The following is a 25756-nucleotide window of genomic DNA, read 5'->3' as shown; positions in this document are numbered from 1 at the left end:
GCTTATAAATTCAAATTAAAACTGACAGATTCGTCCATGTGTTCATGTAATAATAGCGTGGCCGACGTTAATCATATTTTCTTTCAATGTTCCCATTTCATCCTACATAGAAAACGTTTTTTTCCACACTTTACACTCGCAACGAATCCCAGTACCTACCCACAAATGTAGCTAGCCTTGTTCAACAGCCTACACCTTCAGTTGTTTTTGCTATTCAAGAATTTTTGGTTAACTGTAACATTAAACTCTAACTTCGTTTGACTAGTGAGTTTGTATGTGGTTCTTCACTTGCATTCTCCTCTACATAACTGCAACCTATGACGTCGTTACGTTCTCGTTCGATAACCTCAGTGTTTCTATAAGTGTTGAACAACTCTGTACATCTCCAGTAGAACTCAAAATTTGGTTCTCTTGAAAATTCACGACAGCATGTGTTGTGACTGGGTAATGGCTTTTCAGCAGCGCCCAAGAAATTCCTAAGGGAAGAAGAAGAAGATTTCTGCGCATGCGTGCGTCACGTGATATGCCATTTTTCAGAATTCCAGGAAATGTCTTGCATATCGTTTATGTCATATTTTCTTAGTATCATTGTATAGAAGGACATATATTACTCATCAACGCTGAAAAACCGTTGTGCTAGCGACGTCAACGCTAGAGTCTAAGTTTTGGTAAGTTGTAATCTTTTACAGTGCGTTTTATAGGCGTCTGAACAGTAGTGCGGGTGTTTAATGGTTGGCAGGGCAGTGTATCGTCATTTAGTTTCCAATCACGCAGGCAAAACGAGTCGATACTGTATTATTTACACGTATATCTTTAGAAAGTAATTTACTAGGAACATATCCGTGAAGTCGTCGTTTTATTTATCGCATAGATAAATGGCATTGTCTGAGTGTTTGTGTTGATGTTCAATGAAAACATTTGAAACTACCGTGATCATGTTCAGTAACGCATTGTTTTTGTAATTGAGTGTTGTATAACCTTTGGTTTGGTGGTGTGTAAGCTCAACTGGTTGGTAATGCTTCGATAACCAGTGTTTACTGTTCTTTTTTGTGTTGGTATTCGTTTCATTTTTGTAATCGTTATGTCTGAAGAGACAAAGGAAAGACCCTCATGCAGATATGAAGATTCCAGTAAGTCCATGACGTTTTTTATTTATTTTTAAGACATGCGATTAGTTTGTTTGTTTATTTTGGAGTTAAATGGACGTTTTTATTTATTTTTAAGGTATGGGGAAAATTTCAGTTTGTATATTTGAGGTTAAGTGTTCTATCATAGAGCTATAAAAGCAACATATTAGTGCCTTGGTGCAGCTATTGGAATTTCCAAAAAATTTAACTTGTAGAGTTTGCTTTCAGCACTGTTTAGAAAGATTTCTTCAGTTCGATGACTTTAAATACAGCTGTGTAATTTGACCTTGCTGTCTGTGATTTCATGCGTCATTTTTCAACATCGCTTTTTGGGGTTGTTGTAAAACTTCCATAAGCGGGCCGGGCTTGGCACGCCTCACACTCCGCTCGCTGTATACGCAGAGGCTTGTGATGCTGTCACCAACTGTTGAGAAAATGTGACGATAGGTTACAACCACTAATTTAACTTTTCTCTTGCCGTGCGGGCAGTATGCGCCGCGGCGATAGTTAAGAGTCTCTCGAAGGGAGTGTGGCCCCCGCGGGGGTCACTGTTTTCATGACAGAACTTGGCCTGGATTTACAAAGATAGGTTACAGCTACTAAACTACATTGGTAACCCTGTGGCCACTGATCATGCGACCTCTAGCATGAAAAATGTTACATAGGCTTGTTCACAGCTGATCGGAGCTGGCCAATGGGAGTAAAGATAATGGTGGCAATTTCTTCTTTCATGCTGTCTTGCTTTCAATTTTCCTATATAAGAAAATGCTTTTTGGGGCGAGATGGTGGGTTTATAGCAAGTTGTCATTGAATATCCTCCGCACTGCACTTTGTCTAGTGTGTTGTGCATAATGAATAATGTGTTAGTGGTGGAGAAGTGTGATGAAGTGAGAAACACTTCGCTGGCTTGCAGCATTCTCATATGTGTAACACTTGATGGCTAATTCTGACTTTTTGACTACATCAATAATCAATATTAGGCTATGGTAGAGAGGTTGGAGACAAGATTTTTCTAACATTATAAGTAGGATAAGTGGAAATTAATGAAATCTCACTTGGAATGCGTCTCAGAGGTGAGAGATGTTCATAGCGATGTCCAGGAACTCACCATCTCGCCCCAAGAACTAGGCCCTACATTTACTTTTCTAACCTAATTTCATTGCTGAAGTAGCTACTTGCATTCCAATTGGCCATCGTAAAGTGACATGTGATCTCATACCCGTCAATTATGATAATCGTAATCCGTTACCAACCCCAGCGCAATGAAAGCGCCCTTATGCTTGTCCCTATATCACAGGTCTTGTCCATATCCTATTCTAACCGTCCACATGGCAAGAACCAGTCCAAACCAGTGGTCTTGCCCAGGTCCTATCATAACCGTCCGCATGGTAAGAACTAATCCAGACCAATGGAGTAACAATAATCACCACCACCACCTATCGAAGCACCACTCGCTCGTTAGTTCCTAAGTAGAGAGGTTGGCAGCATTGAGCACCGCTTGACAACATCCTTCCCGAGAAGGCTGGGAGCGTGTAAACAAACGACAGTCGTTCTGCACGTGTGAAAGTCTTGCCTCCAGGGCTAAAGCATTGATTTAGAAGACTATTTACTCTGTGTAAAAAGTTTTAAATTGTGGTTTGGTCTTGGGTTCATAGTATTGTGGCAGTAATGTACTCTGGCATAGTGAACTTAAGTTTATATGAAAACTTGGATGACTTGTTAGCTCAGAAAACAGGTGTATTACAGTGTTTAAGTGAAGATGATGATCTGCTGGTCTATTTTGTTAGAAGCTTGAGACTCTGACTTACAAAACCTTCTGTGGTTTCCCATTTTCACACCAGGAAAATGCTGGGGGTGTACCTTAAGGCCATGGTCGCTTCCTTTCCATTCCTAACCCTTTTCTGTCCCATCGTTGCCATAAAACCTATCTGTCGGTACAACGTAAAGCATCTTGTAAGGAAAAAGAAAAGACTGATATTTGGGTAAGGGGAGATGAGGAAGGTTGAGCATCGTATAGTGTTCTTAACAGGTGTTAAAAAGGGAAGGGCAGAGTGTGGGTTAGGACTGTACATCAGAAGTACTATTGCATGCAACATAGTTCCTGTTACGCACGTCAATGAGCGAATGAGTGGGTAGATTTAACAGTTGAAGGAACTATTTTTAATTATTGCCTTTATGTCCCACTAACTACTTTTATGGTTTTCGGAGATGCTGAGGTGCTGGAATTTATTCCCACAGGAGTTATTTTATGTTCCACTATATCTGCTGACAGGAGGCTGACGTATTTGAGCACCTTCAAATACAACCTGACTGAGCCCGGATCGAACCTGCCAAGTTGGGGTCGGAAAGCCATCTGAGCCATTCAGCCCAGTAGTTGGAGTAATTAGGATGAGAATTGTGTGAGTGGATTCACCATATGAGGGTGCAGATGAGGATGAAGTTGGCGAGTGTTATGAAGTACTGAATGACATTGTAGTCATTGTCAACAAAAATATAGGATAGGGCTAATGGGTGATTTCATTACAAGAACTGGAAATAGAACTAAAGGAAATGAGTGTGTACATAAGGGAAAGCTAGGAGGAACATGAAGAGTTTATCAGACTTCTGTGATAGTGTGGGATAAGCATTCGCTAACCCTTCACTGCATACTGTTGCCGTCAGACAACATATAACTTTTTTCACCTGTATAAATGGATACAGATTGGGGACAGAGGTAGTTTCATGGCACACCTTCAACTGTACAGTCAATTAAACACATAGACAGTGATGCCTTGTTTGTTTTTATAACATATGACAAAACAGCCCTACAACAAAAGGTACTCCTTCCACCCCGTCAACATCCAAGCGTACCAACCACAGTTTATTTTACGTGGGCCCTCCCCATCACATTACCACAGGCTTCAGGAGTACCTCTGGCTCAACCTCAGACTTTACCTACGTGCAAGTATACTTGCGCCATGGCCAGTAGGCAGTAATGTTCGGTCTTTGAATGTTAAATGATTAGCCTAAAATCATGAAAAATTTTATATACGTAGGTAGTTTGAAATGTTCTCGGAATGTACTAGAATTAAGTATCTTACCTTGGTGGAACTGCTTTTATTTTTCAACATAGTCTCCCTGTAGACTAATGCACTTGGTCCAGCGATGTTCCAATGCCTTGATCCCATCTCGAAAATGAGATTCCTCCAGGCCTGCAAAATACCTCTCCAATTCGGCTGTCAGTTCTTCCCTTGTAGAAAATCTCCGTCCACCGAGGAAATTTTTCAGCTTGGGGAATAGATGAAAGTCTGATGGTGCAAAATCAGGTGAATAAGGTGGATGTGGCAACAATTCGTACCCCAGTTCGTGAAGTTTTGCCATGGCAATAACACTTGTGTGCGGGGGAGCGTTGTCCTGATGAAAGATGACCTTTTTCCTTGCCAAACCAGGCCTTTTTTTGTGTATCTTTTCATGTAGTTGGTCTAGGAGGTTTGCATAGTATTGCCCTGTAATTGTTTGGCCAGTAGGAAGATAATCTATCAGCAGAATGCCTTTTGCATCCCAGAAAACTGAGGCTATGACATTTCCGGCCGAACGCACTGCCTTTGCTATCCTTGGTGGTGGTGAATCAGCATGTTTCCACTGCTTTGACTGCTGTTTTCTCTCTGGCGTATAGTAGTGGACACAAGTTTCATCTGTAGTCACAAACCAGCGCAAAAAATCTTGTTGGTTGCACTGAAAACGGGCCAGACTTTGTTCGCACATTTCCAATCTGGTGCGTTTATTGTCCAATGTCAAGAGCCGAGGCACCCATCTTGTGGATAATTCTTTCATACCCAATTCTTCGGTTAAAATATAATATACCCATTCAGAAGACATCCCTACAGCTTCAGCAATCTCCCGCACTTTCAGTCGACGATCCTCCATGACCATTTTATGCACTTTTGCGATAAATTCTGGGGTTGTTACACTTTTTGGCCGTCCACTACGCGGATCATCATCCAAGCTCTCCCGACCAAATTTAAACTCGCTGGTCCACTTGGCAACAGTTGAAAATGAAGGAGCAGAGTCCCCCAGTGTGTTCTGAAAGTCGGCATGAATTTCCTTTGCTTTCATGCCTTTCTTTACAAAGTATTTAATCACTGCTCGAATCTCAGTTTTTTCCATTGTCACAAATCACTACGCGGGAACAACACCAAAGAGTCGTCACTACCACACTCCTGCCGCTAGAGCACTGACGCGCCACGTGTTCACTCACAAAGGATGTGCGATTATTGCGCGGGAACCTTGTTGCTCTAGCACTGACATCTAGCGGTGATTCCAAGAACTTTTCAAACCGTCCTCGTACACCCCATTTCAGCAATCCACATCACATACGAGTGTTAAGCTATTAGTCCCAGTTAAAAACTGCTGGTAGATCTAAAACACAGAACGTAAGTTGAACATTAAAGCTTGAAATTTTATTCACCAAATGAAAATGAAAAATAATTCGTGCAGTAGAGGGCTAATACATTGTTCAAGCATAGGTCTAATCACTACTGCATATGGGAGGGTACATAATACGTAACACACTGTATCATAAATGACTTGGAATTCAAGAAATCTGTTAGGAATGTGTGGCTTTTCTGGGGATTTTTCAATGATAACAGAACACTATTTGATATGTGGTGAGCTAAGTATCTCTAGGCCTAGGATAGGGCAAATTAAATTGAGGACCTTTTTTCAAAACTTGCTTTCTGTAAAAAACTGAAATTTACTTTCTTATTGACATACGTATATATTAAAGTTCTCTATATGGTGGTGTAACCTGTCTTTGCAGATCTTGGTTTTTGCTGCTATAATAATCTGTAAAAATTAGTGAGTTTTTCCAAAACTTGCTTTCTGCAGGAATAATTTTTATTTTGAAGTAACTGTAACTGTTACTCATTATAACTGCATGGATTTTGTTTAAAATTAATACGACAATGGGACTATTGAGTATGCAACAATCTTGATTATTGTTACTTCCCAGCTGCTTATATTCCTTATTGATACGGTAGTTAGTCTTCTCAGGTCATGAAAGAGGCTGTGTGATTTTTGTGCTATAGAAGTTAACATGGCTGAGGAATATTCAAATCCGGTGTCAACAGTTGAACAAGGTAGGAAAAGGAGAGGAAGGATTTCAAGAAGGAAGAAAAGTATGAAATATTCAGAGGAAAGCACAGGAGAACTCAATGTTACTTGTAATCATTATTCTCAAGAATGTGACTAAGCGACGTCCTCATGGTTGCTATGTTTCTGATCTTTCTTTTGAAGATATGGATGAATTTAGAAAACTTCTTTACCTCACTAAAGCAAAATGTGAGCAAGATGCTTTTTTACTTAAGTAGATGGAGGTTCGTCAGCCAAGAAGACAAACTGCAGACCCTGGTGCTGCTGTAAATCCCAAAGGAGTGTCAGTGAGGTATTATATAAGGAAGGACAACGAAATGATTCATGTTTGTGTGAAGGCTTTTCAAGAAGTAATGGGTGTATTTCGCAGTAGACTTCATTTTATTGCAGGAAATTTTCTAACTACCGGTGTTCCTCTAAAAGAAAATCATGGGGATCTCGCCTAATGAAGGAACAGGAGCAACTCACGGAAGATATAATAACACACATTAAACAGTACAAGTGCAGGGAAGCTGACTACAGCCGAAATAAATGCAAGAGATCATATTTACCACCTGAACTGAATATCAACGCCATGCACAGTAATTTCATCAGACAGTAAGAAAAAGGGGGAAGAAAGAAATGCTCATTATCAAAATTCAGAAGTGTATTTTATAAAAACTTCAACCTAGGCTTTGGCAGTCCCCATTCCGATACTTGTTCAACCTGTAAATCATTATTACTTAACTCAAAATCATGCAGCGACTTAGAAAGCAAGAAAAAGGCTCAAATCGAGTATCGTTTACAGATTATGAAGGAAACCACTGACCCTCATGCAGACGTGGTGTTTGACATGCAACAGAACCAATCCCTCACCAAGCTAACTGTTGGAGAAGTTTTCTATTCTAGACGGGCTTGGCTGTACAACCTTTGTATTATGAGAAATAAAACACCCATAGATAAGTCTGAAGTGGATTTCTACACTTGGTTAGAAACAGTCTGGTCGAGGTGCTAATGAGGTAGCTTCAGCTATACTCACTGATCTCTATACATGGATGGCTGGTGGCTTGGGTAGCAGTAAGCCGAATAGAAGATGACTGGCGTAGTAAGATGGCAGCGAGCGCACAGTGCAGTAGTAGGGATGGGACAAACGGTTACTTTCCTGTATCATGTTCCACTGTATCCGTTACAGTGTAGTATTAGGTTGCAGTATTAGGATATAAATGTAACCTAATACAAGGTACAGGGCAACTTTTGGGATGAATAGTCGTTAACCCCCTGCTGCCTCTTGCAGCTCCTAACCAGTACGTAAATAGCGGTATTCTATCTCCCTCTCGCTTTCTCCACTACCTCCATCCCTTTCACTTGGTCGTCACTTACTATTCCAAGAAATGTTTGCAGTGACCCATTTACATTCCTAGAACTACTATTACGTAGTCAAAACAGGAACCAGTTAAATGACTTTTTAACATCATACACATTATTACATATATACAGCATAGTGATGAAGTGTGCAGTGACAGCTAGGTTGCTCTCTGAATTCCTAGACGTCCAGGAGTCTGTAGTTAAACAGACGCTAGAAGCAGACATTAAATGTTCACGAACGACTGCCATACACTGTTCATATGCTGCTGGAACAAGTGATGATGAAATAGTCTTCCTATCAGGTAAAATGTAGGCAGGGTTTAATCCAGTACAAAACGCTGCAAAACCTTCATCTTCCACTATAGAAAAGGGCTGAAAATCCACGGTAAACAACTAATAGTAGCTTGTCCAGCTTCTTTTTTTTTCACTGGCAAAAATTATGACAGCGACTGTTGCTTCTCTGCCCCACGGGCTGCAGGTGATGATGAAGATTCAGGAGGAGGGATAGGTACACGAGGTGGCACTTGCGATGGCTGTCCAGGACCTGATATTTGATTACTATGAACATTATCAGACCCACATGCACTGGTAGAGTTTGGGAATTTAACACGGAAATATTTATTGTTGGGTGCCTTCTTTCAATATGTTTCTTCAAGTTAGAAACCGTTCCCCTGTAACTAAATTTTTGCCCACATAAATCACATCGGGCAGATTTATTTACATCGTCTGTACAGCACAGTGTAAAACACGAAATATTAACTGGAAAGCCCACGCGGAACTGTTTCGAGAAACTACACAACTGTATGTATTACCTCTTGTAAACCTAATACAACGCTCTTGAGACAACTAATGAATATCTGTAATTCTGTAACCGGCTGACAAGTAACAGTGTAGGAATGTCAGTACTGCCTCTAAGCGGTTACAAATGCATCGCTCACGCCTGCGCAGGAGTGCGCGCTTAAGTCTAGGTGCCATGCTTGCTTACAGTCTAACATCCGTTAACCAATCAGGAGCTCCCTTGGTTTCGCTGAGACAGTTACTTTTGTATTAGGGTCTCGGATGGAACATAATATTTATGGAACAGCTTACTGCGATGGAACAGAATACAGTATCATAATACGATATGTAACTCCCATCTCTATGCAGTAGACCCATTGAATAGACCACGAGGAGCGCGCTTGCTTTGTTTATGCTTAGTTCAGTGACGCCAACCCCCTTGATTGTAGTTCCATGGGTGTTCTGTGCTGTGTTATTTCCAAAGAAATAGTGTATTTTATGAATTTAGGTTTGTTGCCTTGTAGTATGCTTGTAAATTCGTTCGTTCATAATCTGTTTATCCTCCAGGGTTGGTTTTTCTCTCGGACTCAGCGAGGGATCCCACCTCTACCGCCTTAAGGACAGTGTCCTGGAGATTCAGACTTTCGGTCGAGGATACAACTGGGGAGCATGGCCAGTACCTCGCACAGGCGGCTTCACCTGCTATGCTGAACAGGGGCTTTGTTGGGGGATGGGAAGTTTGGAAGGGATAGAGACAAGGAAGAGGGAAGGAAGCGGCCGTGGCCTTAAGTTAGGTACCATCCAGTCATTTGCCTGGAGGAGAAGTGTGAAACCACGGAAAACCACTTCGAGGATGGCTGAGGAGGGAATCGAACCCCCCTCTACTCAGTTAACCTCCCGAGGCTGAGTGGATCCCGTTCCAGCCCTCATACCACTTTTCAAATTTCGTGGCAGAGCCGGGAATCGAACCCGGGCCTCTGGGGGTGGCAGCTAATCACACTAACCACTACACCACAGAGGCGGACACTGCTTGTAAATTACAAAATTAAATTTAAATGTGCATGTATTTATGTGAAATCCGAATGAAGAAACATCCTACCGGGTATTAACATACCGCAGTGTTCAGCTTATGGATGTACAAACAGAAACGATCAGCAGAAAGAGAAATCATTTCATCGGTGAGTTTTATACTGTACATAATCTTCCTAGGGTAGTGTTTTGAGTTTTAGGTTATTGTATCTTATTTCGCATATTCTGGGAGCAAAATGGCAATTTTTCTAGGTTTCCTTTTCTCGAAACCCGAACATCTAAGATCATGGATTAGGAGTATCAGGTGGGAGACTTGGGAGCCTTCTAAAACAGCTGTTCTCCGCTCCCATCACTTTGAAGAAGACTGTTTAGATAAAAATGGACAAACTGCACGCCTTAAAAGTGATGTATAGCCAACTGTTTTCAATTTTACTGAACGTTAACTGCAAGTAAAGATTTACTTATATTTTTATTTATTTGTCATAATTAAACTGACGGTTTTGATGAAATATTTGATGCGACCTTATAACAATCTTAGAAGATGAAGTCTGGAGGAATTCTAGACCTTATTTACATCAGTAATAATTATGGGTTTCAGACACTGGAGTGGTGGGAGAAGGCAAAGTGTGGTGGGTGTTTTAGGCTATCCCATTATACTAGTGGAATTTGGGGCTCATTTAACGGGTGTTACAGATTTCTGATGATGACCAATATTGCTTTGGTAGCAGAATTTAATTAAAGAGGTCTGTAATAGTAAATTAAGCTGCAGGTAATGTGATATATTGATAAGTTTTGAATATTTGCTGGTTTTATGAACGTGTACATTTGCTTCAATTACATTTTAATTTGATAAACTGCGCGTTATTTCATAGAAACAGGAATTCATTATCAAGCACCGATTATGGTATGTCGAATCTAGGCCTGTATAGTGAGCTACGTTTATAGGTACATCATTTTAAGAATGCATAATTTTGTGACATACATGTATACAATTTACAGCAATGTTTCCAGAAACTGATTTTCACTCGTATTGTGTTACCGATCGCTAATTGCATGTATTCAGCACCCAAGTTAATATTAGTCGGCCGTTATTATACATTCATTTTTATTGCTATCCCGGAGATTTACTGACCTCGGAACGACGTGTCAGTGATCCCAATGTCCTTATGCTTTGAGTGAACATGTCCCTATATTTTTAATTATTCCAACGCGCCATTAATTGCGATTTAAAATTGACTATATTATCATTGCTTCCCCAAAAGGAGAGCTCTGGGATGGGTACGCCAACATGGCGAACCGCACGCTCAACTTGGCGTACTTTCTCCTGCAGCGGAGAGCTGCCATCAGCGATCCCTGTATAGAGATCAGTGGCTATACTAGATTACCTTGAAGAACTTGAGAGAAAATTATTAAAGGAAGATGAGAAAAATTTGCTTATTAGATTATTTTTGTATTCCTGTATGGCACAAAACAAAAATAGTATACTTCTGGCAACTGTATCAAGATATTTGGAGAAATCCAAGGTATTCCTCAAGGTTCAGCACTCCTTTCCTATTTGAGGATACAGTTTTATACCTCTGGATAGGATATTAGGTAACTTAGGAAAGAAATACAGAATGAAAGAAGAAATCTTACCTCCATATGAGTACTATGAGATAATGAGAAACTACGGTGGTGTGAAACTATTGGGAGATAACTGGAAAGTCTATGATCTGAAAGAAAAATCAAGCAAGCTTTTGAAAAGTAAGTTACCATTCCAAATTTCAAAGCTTCGAGTCATAAAATATAACAAAATGTATGGGAGAGGACCAGTGTCAGTTTCACTGAAAAATACATTCTCAGGACTAGAAACGGAGGTAGATATAACAAAGACGGGGAAAAAAATTTAAACTAAAGGACGGTGCCACTATTCAGAAGAAATCAAAGTGAGTAAAAAGAAGGAAGATATTGTAAAACTGATGCGATTTTTTGAGGTTCCGGACGATGCCAAATCCTTCCATGAGGATGTTATGAGCACTGAAGTGACAAAACAATGTTTCAGTTTTTTTTGAAGTCTCTGATATTGGAGAGATGTAATGAAAAGTGGACAAAGTGCTTGTGTTGATAAAAAAGAAATAATCTTATTTTCCTCTTTTTTTTACATTTATAATGAGTGTACATGTCAGAGACAATGTTTACGTTATTTTGAAGAGACTGATGTAGAAAAATTTTGAGTGAAGGTTGAATAGAGTTTTTCTGTAAACAAATTTCATAGAACAATTGTAACATTTTTTTTAATTTTCTGTATTAATTTATATTCATAAAGAGTGTAGATGCCAGAATTAGCAGGAATGGTGTACTATAATATTACATTGTAAATAAATCTGTTTAATTGATGGAAAAACAAAAGAACTCCTGTTTTACTAACAATTTGTTCGCTATTACAGTAAAACCTCGGAATGCCAGTAACTTGGCCTACGAGTGTTTTGCAAGACGAGCAAAAATTTGAAATAAATTGTAACTTGATAAGCTAGTGATGTTCCGCAATACGAGTGTCACGTGTACCTACGTTTTCTCCTCCCTTGTTGAATGGATGAACGAGGTCTTTGGTCCTATAGTGAAGAAATACATTTCAGAAAATAATCTGACGCTCGAAGTCTTGCTGGTTATGGACAATGCTCATACTCATCCTCCAGACCTTGAGTTCTTGAGGACGACTATTCAGAAGTTCGTTAAGGTTAAGTTCCTTACTCCCAACACTACTCCAGCCTATCGATCAGCAAGTCATTTCGAACTTCAAGAAGCTATACACCAAAGCACTATTTCAGCGATGCTTCGAAGTGACTGAAGGAACAAACCTTACCATCCGAAAGTTTAGGAGAAAGCATTTCCCCATCGTGAACTGCCTGAAGATCGTCGATAAAGCCTGAGATGGAGTCACCAAGAGAACTCTCACTTCCGCTTGAGGAAAGCTGTGGTCTGACTGTGTTCTTGGACGTGACTTTGAGGGGATTGTTGGTGAAAATGAGCCGCCGATTGTCGATGAAATTGTCCTTAGGGAAGACTATGGGATTGGAGGTGAATGACGTGGACATTCGAGAGCTGGTGGAAGAACATAGGCAGGAACTGTCTACCAACGAACTGATGGACCTGCATCGTGAACAACAGGAAGAGGTTATGGAGGAGATCTCACGCGGCGAAGAGGAGGAGGAAAGTCAATGGAATCTTTCACTTCAACTGAGATTCGGGAGAAGTGCAAAATGTGGGAAACGGTGCAAAATTTTTGTAGAAAAGCAGTTCGAGCAATGAATCAGTTCAATGACAATGCATTGTCACATTTTCATGAAATCCTCAAAAAGAGGCAAAAGCAAGTCATTGGACAGGTTCCTTGTTAAAGTTGCACGAAAGGAAACGATTCCAGTGAGCCAACAGATAGCAGTGATTCCATTAGTAAAATTCGTGCTACATAGTAACTCTTCTTACGTCATCTCTCGTCTCCCTCACACCATCGGTGATTCTATTGTAAGTTAAAGTGCAGTTGAATTTGTTTTAAGTTATATTTCATTTCAGAAATGGTATGGAAATAAATATTTTCGTGTTGTGGATAAATCATCCGGGTTTCAATTGTTTCTTATGGGAAAACTTGCTTTGATATACGAGCGCTTTGGATTACAAGCATGTTGCCGGAACGAATTATGCTCGCAATCCAAGGTTCCACTGTATTTTATGTAGAAAGCAAGTTTTGATAAAGCTGTTGAATTTCGGACCCTCATGGAGTGTGCAATTCTCAAATTAAACCAATTCCGATGACCACATTTTAATAAGCCCTAACCGTAAAAATCGTATAAAAACCAAGTCTGTAATTTTAAAGCCCTTCTTGGAAGATAGTTTTTTGTCCCTCGTGAAAAATTTCATTTTTTCACAAAGCAAGTTTTGCGAAAAACGGTCCTCAATTGTCTGTGGCTGAATAAGGGTGGAGAATCTCCAGGACAATATTCGTTTATAGGAAGGGGAGTTAGGGATTGGAGTAACTTACCAAGGGAGATGTTAAATAAATTTCCAATTTCTTTACAATCATATAAGAAAAGGCTAGGAAAACAACAGATAGGGAATCTGCCACCTGGGCGACTGCCCTAAATGCAGATCAGTAGTGATTGATTTTTACACGCAAATTGGATAGAAGTATGTATAGATATACTGATATATTGGATATCATTAGTAAAACCTTCCAAACAATAGATGGTAATCAGGATCGGGATATAGAAAGAGAGTAGTGGGTGGCATGCAGAGATTCTATAGTAGAAATGGCAACGGAATGCCTAGGAACAACTATGTGAAGATAGGAAAAGCGAATTCGTTGGTGGAACAATAAAGTAAAGGCAACTTTTAAACTTTTTTTTGCTAGTTGCTTTACGTCGCACCGACATAGATAGGTCTTATGGACGACGATGGGATAGGAAAGGCCTAGGAGTGGGAAGGAAGCGGCCGTGGCCTTAATTAAGGTACAGCCCCAGCATTTACCTGGTGTGAAAATGGGAAACCACGAAAAACCATCTTCAGGACGGCCGACAGTGGGATTCGAACCCACTATCTCCCGGATGCAAGCTCACAGCCGCGCGTCCCTAACCACACGGCCAACTCGCACGGTGCTTGTAAACTTAAAAGGAAGGTATTGCAGAAGAGGCTCCAAACAAAACCTGATGCAGACAAGGAATTGTAAGCACATGAAGGAAACTGAGCAAGACCAGTAATTGAAGCACACCACTGAACAACGCTGTATGGCACTTCTATCAAAATATACAAGAACAAAGAAAACATTTTTCATTGCACATAGGCCTATATTAATTTTTGACTTTAAAACAATTAAATGTAATTATTGGTGAACAACAAATAATGTTCACCCAACAGATACAATAATACTGCTCCAAGGACAGTGCAACACCTGTCTAAAATCTCAGTATAGTGGAACAGTTCTGTGTATGGCTGCCCAAACCGCATTGTTCCGTAACAAACAGCATACGTGAATATATCAAAAATAATTTTCTAATGTACTCCATTACATGGAATCTACATTTATTACATGGACATAACATATTGGTTTATAATAAATATATCTGGTATAATTATTCACATTACTTTGAAAATAATTGAAAATATCATCATACTTCAACCAGAGTGTCTGCCGGAGATTGAAAAATCAGATAGATGTGGAGGATTAAACCATTAAACTGTAATTAAAAATTGACATGAAGTCAAAACAGCAATACTAGTCTTCAGAGAGGAGATTTTTGTAACAATTCCTGTAGTGCTCAGATAACTTGCACATGTGTAGTAAACACTTTTTCTTTTCTTTGGTGATGGGAAGTGGACTTACAGATAAGGCTGGAAGATTCTATGGCAGAGTACCTGCTGAAACACTGTTTATTGATGTCGCCTTGTTCTTGTTTAATATAGCGTATCTTTCCCATGGATGAAGAATGTTATGGGACTCACAAGTACATTCAGTGTAGTTGGATCACCACTGGACAATTTTTTTAACCACATAACCTTCGTTTTTTTTTTTTTTTCAATGCCACAGTCACTGTGAATGGTTTGTTCAGAGATGCTTCCCCAATCATGTATTCCTTTGCGAAGGAACCATCACTTGAGAAACCAACATTGTTCCACTTACATGGTTTGGAGGCTGTTCGGCAGGCATATTCTTCGCACGTTGACTTATATATATATGCCTTCCCCTGATCTCTAATTGTTTCGCACTAAGGGCTGAATTCATAGACAGCGCTTATACATAAGTGCCCCTTATAAGCCAGGTTCCATTTCATAGCACCTACTTAAGTGTCCCACTTATTGCTATAAGTGGACCTCCCACACACACTTAAGGGACACTGGGACTGAAATTTTGGCGAAATATACGTAAAATATTGATTTTCGGCTTTTTCCATATTAATACACCCCTAACCCCCGCGGATCAGATAGCAGTGTTTTCATCCAAATTCCTCCATTTTTAAAGCTCTAGCGTAGCTTTTAAATGCCTGGCATGCAGTCCTTTAAACGCCCACTTTCGTTCGACTCACGATCAGCACACATTAGTGGTGTATTCAAGCAGATTTCACGATTTCATTTCATAAGAATAATTCAAAAAGGCCTCCTACATCTGTCGGTCTGCATTTTGCTTCCTTCTAGTGGAGGAAGTAGGCACTTTTACTACGTAAACTATATAAGAACTACAAAAGTTTGAAAAATCTGAATGAAAATTACAGGTGGTGGTGTGGCCTTGCATAATATATTGAGTAAATTTTTATGCCTATTTTCAAAGACAGTGATTACTTATTAAAGAAATATTTATTAGTTTCAACATTATTTATGACTATTTCCGTACATACCATGTGCAAATCCTGTTTGTTTACAAACAAGTTGTTTTCCAGTTTGATTGTGTTGAGGTATGCGAGTATTTTCTACTATTGTTTGGTGGTGTTCTGTGGTGAAATGCATACAGTAAGTTCTCGGTGGCATAAGCCAAAATCCAAAAGTAGGAGAAAACAAGAAATTTCTTTGAGATTATCAGCTGGCAATACAGGTTATGAGCATTGTCCATTATTTTAAAAAATTGCTTTTTTCTCTGTTTCACTTTTTCAGGCATTCAAAATGTTACACGCGTCATAAATCTTATGATATTGCTTTCAAAATTTGCATGTATTATCTTCATTGCATTGACTATAAACCTGCGGATCTATTTTTGGATTGCACTTTTGGTCTGGCTGCAAAAAAATTTCAAACTTAAAAAATTGAAGATTTTTGTAGATTAAAAACTTGGATATGAAAAAAATTTATTTCTTCATACTCATTAATGCAATTCAAAAAATAATCCGTAGGTTTCTTCCAATTGTATTAATGCAATAGAATATTACCTAAAAGTTACACTATCTTGATTGGTTTAATGCGGCAGACCTTTATAAATATTGAATAATTTGCACATGAAAATGTATAAAATAATTAATATCTCAAGAACTAATCAACTTGCAATGCTCAAATTTACCACAGTGGTTTATGTTATGACTATTCATAAGCATACAAAATTTCAAAGCTGTACCTCAGTTTATATAGAATTTGGAAATTTCAGTCCCAGTGTCCCTTAAGTGTCTCACTTATGTTGGAGCAAGATGGAGGATAATGATTTTGCTGAATGTGTTGCATTTCATTCTCAGAATGCTTTCCGTGCACACAGTAGAGATGGAAAATCCTGTCGAAATGTATTGTGACCAACAATTTAATGAAGGTTTCGTTTTACTAAAGTGAGAGTTATGAATATTCTTGTTCCTTGATTGAGAGAGTGAACATAACCTCTAGAGGACTCGCTTTCTCACCATTAATGAAGATATTGTTTTGAGATTTTATGCCACCTCTTAATTTCAGGTTATTGTTATTATTATCTTCACCATCGTTACCAGTATTTCGCTTAATTAATTGGAAACGTGTTACAAGTTGATAAGTTATCAAGACTGTAGGCCTATGGAATAGTAAAGAGCTGTACTGAGTTATAAGAAAAATGAATGTGTTGCACAACCACCATTTATTTTAAGGTTGATCTGTGCTAATTATGTCAGGTTAGTCAGCAAATCGTTTGCCAGATTATATCAGAAGTTTCTGAAATTATGGCATCAAAACATACTATTTTCATTTTACTAGGGAAGTAATTAGGCCTATTACAACGTAACGGCTACGGATATACTTGTCAAATCATTAAAAGCGTTGTAAGGCTAGATTTCTACATTTCGATGAATATTTGTATAGGTTTGAGTACCTGGATAACTATAAACTTATTAAGAAGAAAATTAGACTCTGGGCATTTTCATAGTTTGCATTGTCCACAACTTGTTTTTCCCATATATATGAATGTTAACTTTGTAGATTGTTCTAGAGAGTATCATCTACACATTTATTACTCGAACATTGTACATACTTTTATTATATGTCTCATGTTATATTGTATAGATTCTTAGTACCATAGCACTTGGTCCACAACCATTATGTATAACCAGGACATACTGAATTCCATCTGATACACCTTGTGTCTAAAATCGACCTACAACACAGAACATCTCATTTGTACTTTTACATCCAGACTTTTTAGCGTGTTTACTGTACTTGTTATATATTGCTCACCTATGTCACTCGCAATATTTCACTTTCATTTGCAACACTGAGCGCCATAGCACCTTGCCTAATTCAACCACACATCTTATTGTAAATTATACTTTCATAAGATTCTTACTGATTAGAAACATGTTTTAGGATTTCGTCATATATTGTGTATGTTTAAATATGGCTGATGATGACCCCGTGTAGGGTTGAAGTTAGTCCCATGTAATGTAAATAACATTGTAAATATAACTATGTATTGAATAGGTGGAAACCTCTCCTGTTTATAATTTATATGATAAAACAGACCATCCGAGCCTCCATCTTTTATCTCTGGAGGCCACATCGTAGGATTGTACCAAATCCTCCTATTAATGTTGCAAACAACTGATCTCATGGTGTGCAGAATGATGCCATTAGTGAAATTACTCTTGAAGTAGAAGGGATGATAAACATAATCATAATGTAGTAGGAATAGATGAAATTAGACTTGTAATGGAGAAATATGGTGAGAGAGCGGGAATGAAATCTTTTTACAGAATAAAATTAGCATGGAATTCTAGTAAGTTACCTTCAGAGTGGATGAAAATAGTAACTGCACCTGTTGATAAGCAAGGGAACAGGAAGGATTGCAACAACTATGAAGGCATTCCATGGATCAGTGTACCAGGCAAGATGTTCACTGGTGTTTTGGAATGGAGGCTTTGATCGATGGATGAGAGTAAGTTGGATGAAAACCAATGTGTTTTCAGTCCACAGAGGGGCTGGCAGCATCAGATATTCAGTATGCACCAGGTAATTGAAAATTACAAGGAATAGCCAGTTAAGTTCTGTAGGTCTAGAGAAGACGTAATTTCAGAGTACCGAGGGAAAAAGATGTTAGCTGTACTGAGGGATTATGGGGTTAAGGTTAGATTATTGAAAACAATCAAATAAATGTGTGTTGGAAATTGGGCTATCGTGAGAATTGATGGTAGGATGAGTTCTTGGTTCGAGGTATTTCTCGGGGTTAGACAAGACTGTAATCTTCCACCATCGTTCGTAGCTTACATGGAACTATAAAGTGGCTGGGAGGGATGCAGATAGATGGAAGTGTAAATAGCAGTTTGGCCTATGTTGATGTCTGCCTCCATAGCGTAACGGTTAGTGTTATTAGCTGCCGTCCTTGGGGGACCTGGGTTTGATTCCTGGAACTGCCAGAAATTTAAGAATGGCAGGAGGGCTGGTATGTGGTTAAAATGGTACATGCAGCTCACCTCTTTTGGGGGTGTACCTGAAAAGAGCTGCACCACCTCAGAATGAGGACATGAGTTTACATTTACTTTTTGCTTATGTTGATGACTTTGTTTATATCAGTCTGTGCTGCAAGCATGGAATCTAACACCTTGGAACTTGAAAATAGGTGCAGTGAGTATAATTTTCAGGTCTTAAGGTGATGTCATACAAAACTGGAACAGGTAGGTAATTTCACATATTTAGGATGTGTATTCTCCCAGGTTTGTAGAATAGTGAGATAAATCAAGGTGCAGTAAAGCTAATGCAGTGAGCACACAGTTGCGATGAACAGTATTCTGTAAGAAAGATGTCGGCTCGCAGTTGAAACTGCGTTTACACCGGTCTGTTTTTTAGACTGACTGGTGTAGGGTAGTGAAAACTGGGTGGGTTTCAGATATCTTAAAAGTTAGAAGTAGCAGACATGAAGGTAGCAAAAAAATATCACTGGTACAAACAGGGCGCAGCTGTGAGCTTGAATCTGGGAGATAGTAGGTTCGAATCCCACTATCGGCAGCCCTGAAGATGGTTTTCCATGGTTTCCCATTTTCACACCAGGCAAATGCTGGGGCTGTACCTTAATTAAGGCCACGGCCGCTTCCTTCCAACTCCTAGGCCTTTCCTATCCCATCGTCGCCACGAGACCTATCTGTGTCGGTGCGACGTAAAGCCGCTAGCAAAAAAAAAGTACAAACAGGTGGGAATAATGGCAGGAATGTTACATATATTTCACCAAGTGAGTTGGCCTTGCGGTTAAAGGCTCACAGCTTTCGGCAGCCCTGAAAGTGGTTTTCCGTGGTTTCCCATTTTCACACCAGGCAGATGCTGGGGTTGTACCTTAATTAAGGCCACGACCGCTTCCTTCCCACTCCTAGCCCATTCCTATCCTATCGTCACCATAAGACCTAAAGCAACTTCAAAAAGTAATCTAATTCATATTGACGACAACTTATACTTGTACAGATCTATTATCCTCATTTTTCAATACATTTTGTGATATATTTAAGCACTAAATCAACAAACACAGTAAATTAGTAGTACAGGTTTCATCTTCTTTTACGGGACAGCTTCAGCTACATAAGTTGCGGGACTAAAAACACAAAATTAAAATTAACACTGGTCTACATATTAAAGAGGGAAATTTTGATCCCTCTATGTTAACACAAATTGTGTTGCATTGAAAAAGGTGGATAGCACATCTCTACAAGGAAAAAAAATGGCAGGAGGGTATGTGGAATGAGATAATATAAGCTATGTTAGGAAACTCCATGGATGAAGTGGTATGCACGAATCGGCTTCATTGGTGGGGTCATGTTAGGCGAATGGAGGATAGGTTACCTAGAAGAATATGGACTCAGTTATGGAGGGTAAGGGTTAGTGGGAGACCAAGACGACGATGGTTACACTAGATTTCTAAAGATTTAAAGGTAGGAGGTATTGAAATAAATGAGGCCAAAGAGCTAGTTGAAGGTAGAGGATTGGGGAGGCATTTAGTTAATTCACAGAGGCTTGCACACTGAATGCTGTGAAAGGCATAACAATTTATAATGAATTTATGCTATCTATCAGTAATAACCTCGCAAGGGAAACATTTTGCTATACTACACTGACAGTGGCGTAGTCTATTATTTTCTGTGAATTTATTAAGAAGTAACTAAGTCTGTTACTGGTTTGTAAAGGTTAAGTACATAATAGGAGAAGGATACAGCAAAAACATAATATTGATTACAAATCCATGTTGGAAATCTGCTGGACAGTTTCATTAGATCTGAGGCGAAGGTCTGTCAAAATACTTTGGAAAGTCAAAATGGGCACTCAGAGGCATATCATATGCAGGTTTAATATTTGTTAATATAATACACTATCTTAAACCCTGTATCTTATGTGAATATCAGTCGGTTAAACCTCTGCGAGACAGCCACGGTTTGAATCCCTGTCATTGCAATAAAATACATTTGAAATGTAAAGACTCATTCCTATGGTTTGGAATCCACGTAGAATTGGATGTTCTGTGGCTATGATTGCAATATAAACAGTTGTGTAATGATACAGGCTTGTTTGCTTTTTGTTAAGCCGACAATCTGTTATTGCTTTTTGTAAAGTTTATGTATATAATAGAAGAAAGTTGAAGTGAAATCACACTATCACAATATGTTAAAAATCCGGATTGAGGTAGTTAGGTCTGAGGGTCGCTGTGAATCAGATAATGAGACTGAATAGGTCCATTATATTCTAAGTGAACTGAAATTAGTACAGAGGTGTAAATCTAACAATCACAGTGAACATATTGATGGACGTAAATGAAGTTATGTCTGTTAACTAAAGCTGGTTGTTGCTGCCACTGCTTATGTCTCGTTTACTGTAGTTATTTTTATCATGGCGTTTATTATCACCTAAGGTTTCAGTGTTCGTTGCTGTCAGAAGATACATTGTCACTTTCTGAACCATCAGAATTCAGTAAGTCTAAAGTAATTCTTCTCGTAGATGTTTCCACGCTTGACTTGATCCCTCCATTTTACTCACTTTGTGTGTGGCTGGAATATTTCTTCTGAAGATCTGCTAGCTGGTGCTACTGGTGATCAAGTCTAAAATTAAGAGATGTATGCTAAGAAAGGCCATTTCCATTTCTGTGATGAAATAAATTGTCAAAGCCATTGTAAATTAGGTCATAAAATTTGAAGATATATTGTCATAACCACCTTACTAGCAATGAGGTTATGTTTAACTACTCAAGTGGTGAAACCAGAATAAAAAATGGGCTGTATGTATGGGAGAAAGACAATAGAACTGGCTGAGTTAGCAAAGAGGATGCGTCCGGATGTATTGGGAGTTGATATTCAGGTAAAGGGAGATAACAAGGAAGAGGTAGGAGATTATAAGGTGTTCTTAAGAGGTGTTATAAGGGAAAGATCTGTGTGTGGGGAAGGACTGTTCATCTGGAACACCACATAGTTTTTGTTAGCCACATAAACGAGCAAATGATGTGGACAGATTTAGCAGTTGGAGGAATTAGGACAAGAATTGCCTCAGTGTATTCGGCAAGTTCTATGAAGCACTCGGTGACGTAGTTACGGTAAACATCAAGTACAGGATATGGCTAACGGGCGATTTCGGTGTGAGAATTGGGAATAAAACTGAAAGATATGAGATGTGAGGGTAAATATAAGGAAGATATGGAAGCAAACAGGAATGTGAACCATTTACTGGACTTCTGAGTTGGTATGAAATTAGTAGTTATTCACAGTTACAAGTGGGAGGGTAGAGGTCCCAGATCTTTAACAGAGCTGATCCCGAATTCAGAAAAACTGTTAACCATGTGTGGGAATTCTGTGGATTTTTTGCTAATACAGACCTCTATCTGATCTGCAATGAACTTAATGTTACTAGGCACTAGGGTAGAGAAAGTTAAGACTCTGCAGACTGTTAAGAGTAGAAAATCTTCAGGATGAGGAAATTAGATGGGTGTAAATGGACTCGGAGGATGTGTACTATCGCGATGGTCAGACCAACTCAACAGCCTGCCCGGAAGGAGCCTGCAAGACGCGATTCAGCATGTTCAAGATGGGGAATCCTATAGGAGAACACACTACGTGCTTTTGCATCACGAGGTCACTACAACCTTACGTAGGGTTAGAAAATAAGAGTGACATGGATATGACCCATGAAAAGTTCAAAAGAACAAAGTTGGCTGGTTCAGTATATAGAAAGAAAATGAGTGGCATACTGGGATGCTGTGGCAGAAACAGCAAGGGAATGCCTAGGAACAGCTGTGTGTAAAGATGCGAAAGAGCATACATCTTGATGGAATTATGAAGTAAACATAAAAAGTAGGTGTATCAAAAATGGATCCCAACAAGAACTGATTTAGAGAGTTTTATGTTGATGAAAGAAAGTGAGCAAAACCCATCATTGTAGAGTTCAAGAAGAAATTCAATCAATCAATACTGATCTGCATTTAGGGCAGTTGCCCAGGTGGCAGATTCCCTATTTGTTGTTTTCCAAGCCTTTTCCTAAATGATTTCAAAGAAATTGGAAATTTATTGAACATCTCTCTTGGTAAGTTATTCCAATCCCTAACTCCCCTTCCTATAAATGAATATTTGCCCCAGTTTGTCCTCTTGAATTCCAACTTTGTCTTCATATTGTGATCTTTCCTACTTTTATAAACGCCATTCAAACTTATTCGTCTACTAATGTCATTCCACGCCATCTCTCCGCTGACAGCCCGGAACATACCACTTAGTCGAGCAGCTCTTCTTTCTCTCAATTCTTCCCAACCCAAACATTGCAACATTTTTGTAACGCTACTCTTTTGTCGGAAATCGCCCAGAACAAATCGAGCTGCTTTTCTTTGGATTTTTTCCAGTTCTTGAATCAGGTAATCCTGGTGAGGGTCCCATACACTGGAACCATACTCTAGTTGGGGTCTTACCAGAGACTTATATGCCCTCTCCTTTACATCCTTACTACAACCCCTAAACACCCTCATAACCATGTGCAGAGATCTGTACCCTTTATTTACAATCCCATTTATGTGATTACCCCAATGAAGATCTTTCCTTATATTAACACCTAGATACTTACAGTGATCCCCAAAAGGAACTTTCACCCCATCAATGCAGTAATTAAAACTGAGAGGACTTTTCCTACTTGTAAAACTCACAACCTGACTTTTAACCCCGTTTATCAACATACCATTGCCTGCTGTCCATCTCACAACATTTTCGAGGTCACGTTGCAGTTGCTCACAATCTTGTAACTTATTTATCACTCTATAGAGAATAACATCATCCGCAAAAAGCCTTACCTCCGATTCCATTCCTTTACATATATCATTTATATATATAAGAAAACAAAGGTCCGATAATACTGCCTTGAGGAATTCCCCTCTTAATTATTACAGGGTCGGATAAAGCTTCACCTACTCTAATTCTCTGAGATCTATTTTCTAGAAATATAGCAACCCATTCAGTCACTCTTTTGTCTAGTCCAATTGCACTCATTTTTGCCAGTAGTCTCCCATGATCCACCCTATCAAATGCTTTAGACAGGTCAATCGCGATACAGTCCATTTGACCTCCTGAATTCAAGGTATCTGCTATATCTTGCTGGAATCCTACAAGTTGAGCTTCAGTGGAATAACCTTTCCTAAAACCGAATTGCCTTCTATCGAACCAGTTATTAATTTCACAAACATGTCTAATATAATCAGAAAGAATGCCTTCCCAAAGCTTACATACAATGCATGTCAAACTTACTGGCCTGTAATTTTCAGCTTTATGTCTATCACCCTTTCCTTTATACACAGGGGCAACTATAGCAACTCTCCATTCATCTGGTATAGCTCCTCCGACAAAACAATAATCAAATAAGTACTTCAGATATGGTACTATATCCCAACCCATTGTCTTTAGTATATCCCCAGAAATCTGATCAATTCCAGTTGCTTTTCTAGTTTTTAACTTTTGTATCTTATTGTAAATGTCATTGTTATCATATGTTAATTTTATTACTTCTTTGGCCTTAGTCTCCTCCTCTATCTCGACATTATCCTTGTAACCAACAATCTTTACATACTGCTGACTGAATACTTCTGCCTTTTGAAGATCCTCACATACACACTCCCCTTGTTCATTAATTATTCCTGGAATGTCCTTCTTGGAACCTGTTTCTGCCTTAAAATACCTATACATACCCTTCCATTTTTCACTAAAATTCGTATGACTGCCAATTATGCTTGCCGTCATATTATCCTTAGCTGCCTTCTTTGCTAGATTCAATTTTCTAGTAAGTTCCTTCAATTTCTCCTTACTTCCACAGCCATTTCTAACTCTATTTCTTTCCAGTCTGCACCTCCTTCTTAGTCTCTTTATTTCTCTATTATAATAAGGTGGGTCTTTACCATTCCTTACCACCCTTAATGGTACAAACCTGTTTTCGCATTCCTCAACAATTTCTTTAAACCCATCCCAGAGTCTGTTTACATTTATATTTACCGTTTTCCACCGATCATAGCTACTTTTCAGAAACTGCCTCATGCCTGCTTTATCAGCCATATGGTACTGCCTAACAGTCCTACTTTTAAGACCTTCCTTTCTATCACATTTATTTTTAACTACCACAAAAACAGCTTCATGATCACTAATACCATCTATTACTTCAGTTTCCCTACAGAGCTCATCTGGTTTTATTAGCACGACATCCAGGATATTTTTCCCTCTGGTTGGTTCCATCACTTTCTGAATCAGCTGTCCTTCCCATATTAACTTATTTGCCATTTGTTGGTCATGCTTTCTGTCGTTTGCATTTCCTTCCCAATTGACATCTGGCAAATTCAGATCTCCCGCTACAATCACATTTCTTTCCATGTCGTTTCCCACATAGCTGACTATCCTATCAAATAATTCTGAATCCGCGTTAGTGCTACCCTTTCCCGATCTGTACACTCCAAATATATCAAGTTGCCTATTATCTTTAGAAATGAGCCTTACACCTAGAATTTCATGTGTCTCATCTTTAACTTTTTCGTAGCTTACAAATTCTTCTTTCACCAGAATGAACACTCCGCCTCCCACCTTTCCTATCCTATCTCTACGATACACACTCCAGTGCCGTGAGAAAATTTCTGCATCCATTATATCATTTCTCAGCCATGATTCAACTCCTATTACAATATCTGGTGAATATATATCTATTAAATTACTTAATTCTATTCCTTTCCTTACAATACTTCTACAGTTCAACACTAACAATTTTATGTCATCCCTACTTGATTTCCAGTTCCCTGTTCCCTTATCACCGCTCCCTAGACCATCCCGTTTCCCTGAATGTACCTCCCTATTACCCTTCCAAACAAATTTCCTAACTTATACGTACCACTGCGGTTTAAATGAAGGCCATCTGAGCGCAGATCCCTATCTCCTACCCACCCAATTGGATCTAGAAATTTCACTCCCAGT

General features: G+C 39.0%; 1 protein-coding gene across 3 annotated transcripts in view; it reads left to right on the top strand.

Annotated features, from left to right (window-relative positions):
• The first annotated feature begins 531 nt into the window (after positions 1-531).
• Stat92E (Signal transducer and transcription activator Stat92E) overlaps positions 532-25756 on the top strand; it is a 522273-nt gene continuing 497048 nt past the window's right edge. The window contains exon 1 of one of the 3 annotated variants that reach the window (XM_067140262.2): positions 532-668. Coding sequence is in view for 2 of the 3 variants with exons in the window: in XM_067140263.2 (XP_066996364.1) it covers positions 1082-1130 (49 nt within the window). In the remaining variant the exon portion in view is untranslated. Of the gene's footprint in view, positions 669-700; positions 1131-25756 lie in introns of those variants that run through there. The other 2 variants (XM_067140263.2, XM_067140261.2) reach the window with 2 other exon arrangements.

The sequence above is a fragment of the Anabrus simplex genome, chromosome 2 (assembly GCF_040414725.1).
Source record: "Anabrus simplex isolate iqAnaSimp1 chromosome 2, ASM4041472v1, whole genome shotgun sequence".
Classification (NCBI taxonomy): domain Eukaryota; kingdom Metazoa; phylum Arthropoda; class Insecta; order Orthoptera; family Tettigoniidae; genus Anabrus; species Anabrus simplex.
The sequence above is the reverse complement of the archived record's forward strand: the minus strand, read 5'-3'. Positions and strand labels throughout refer to the sequence as shown.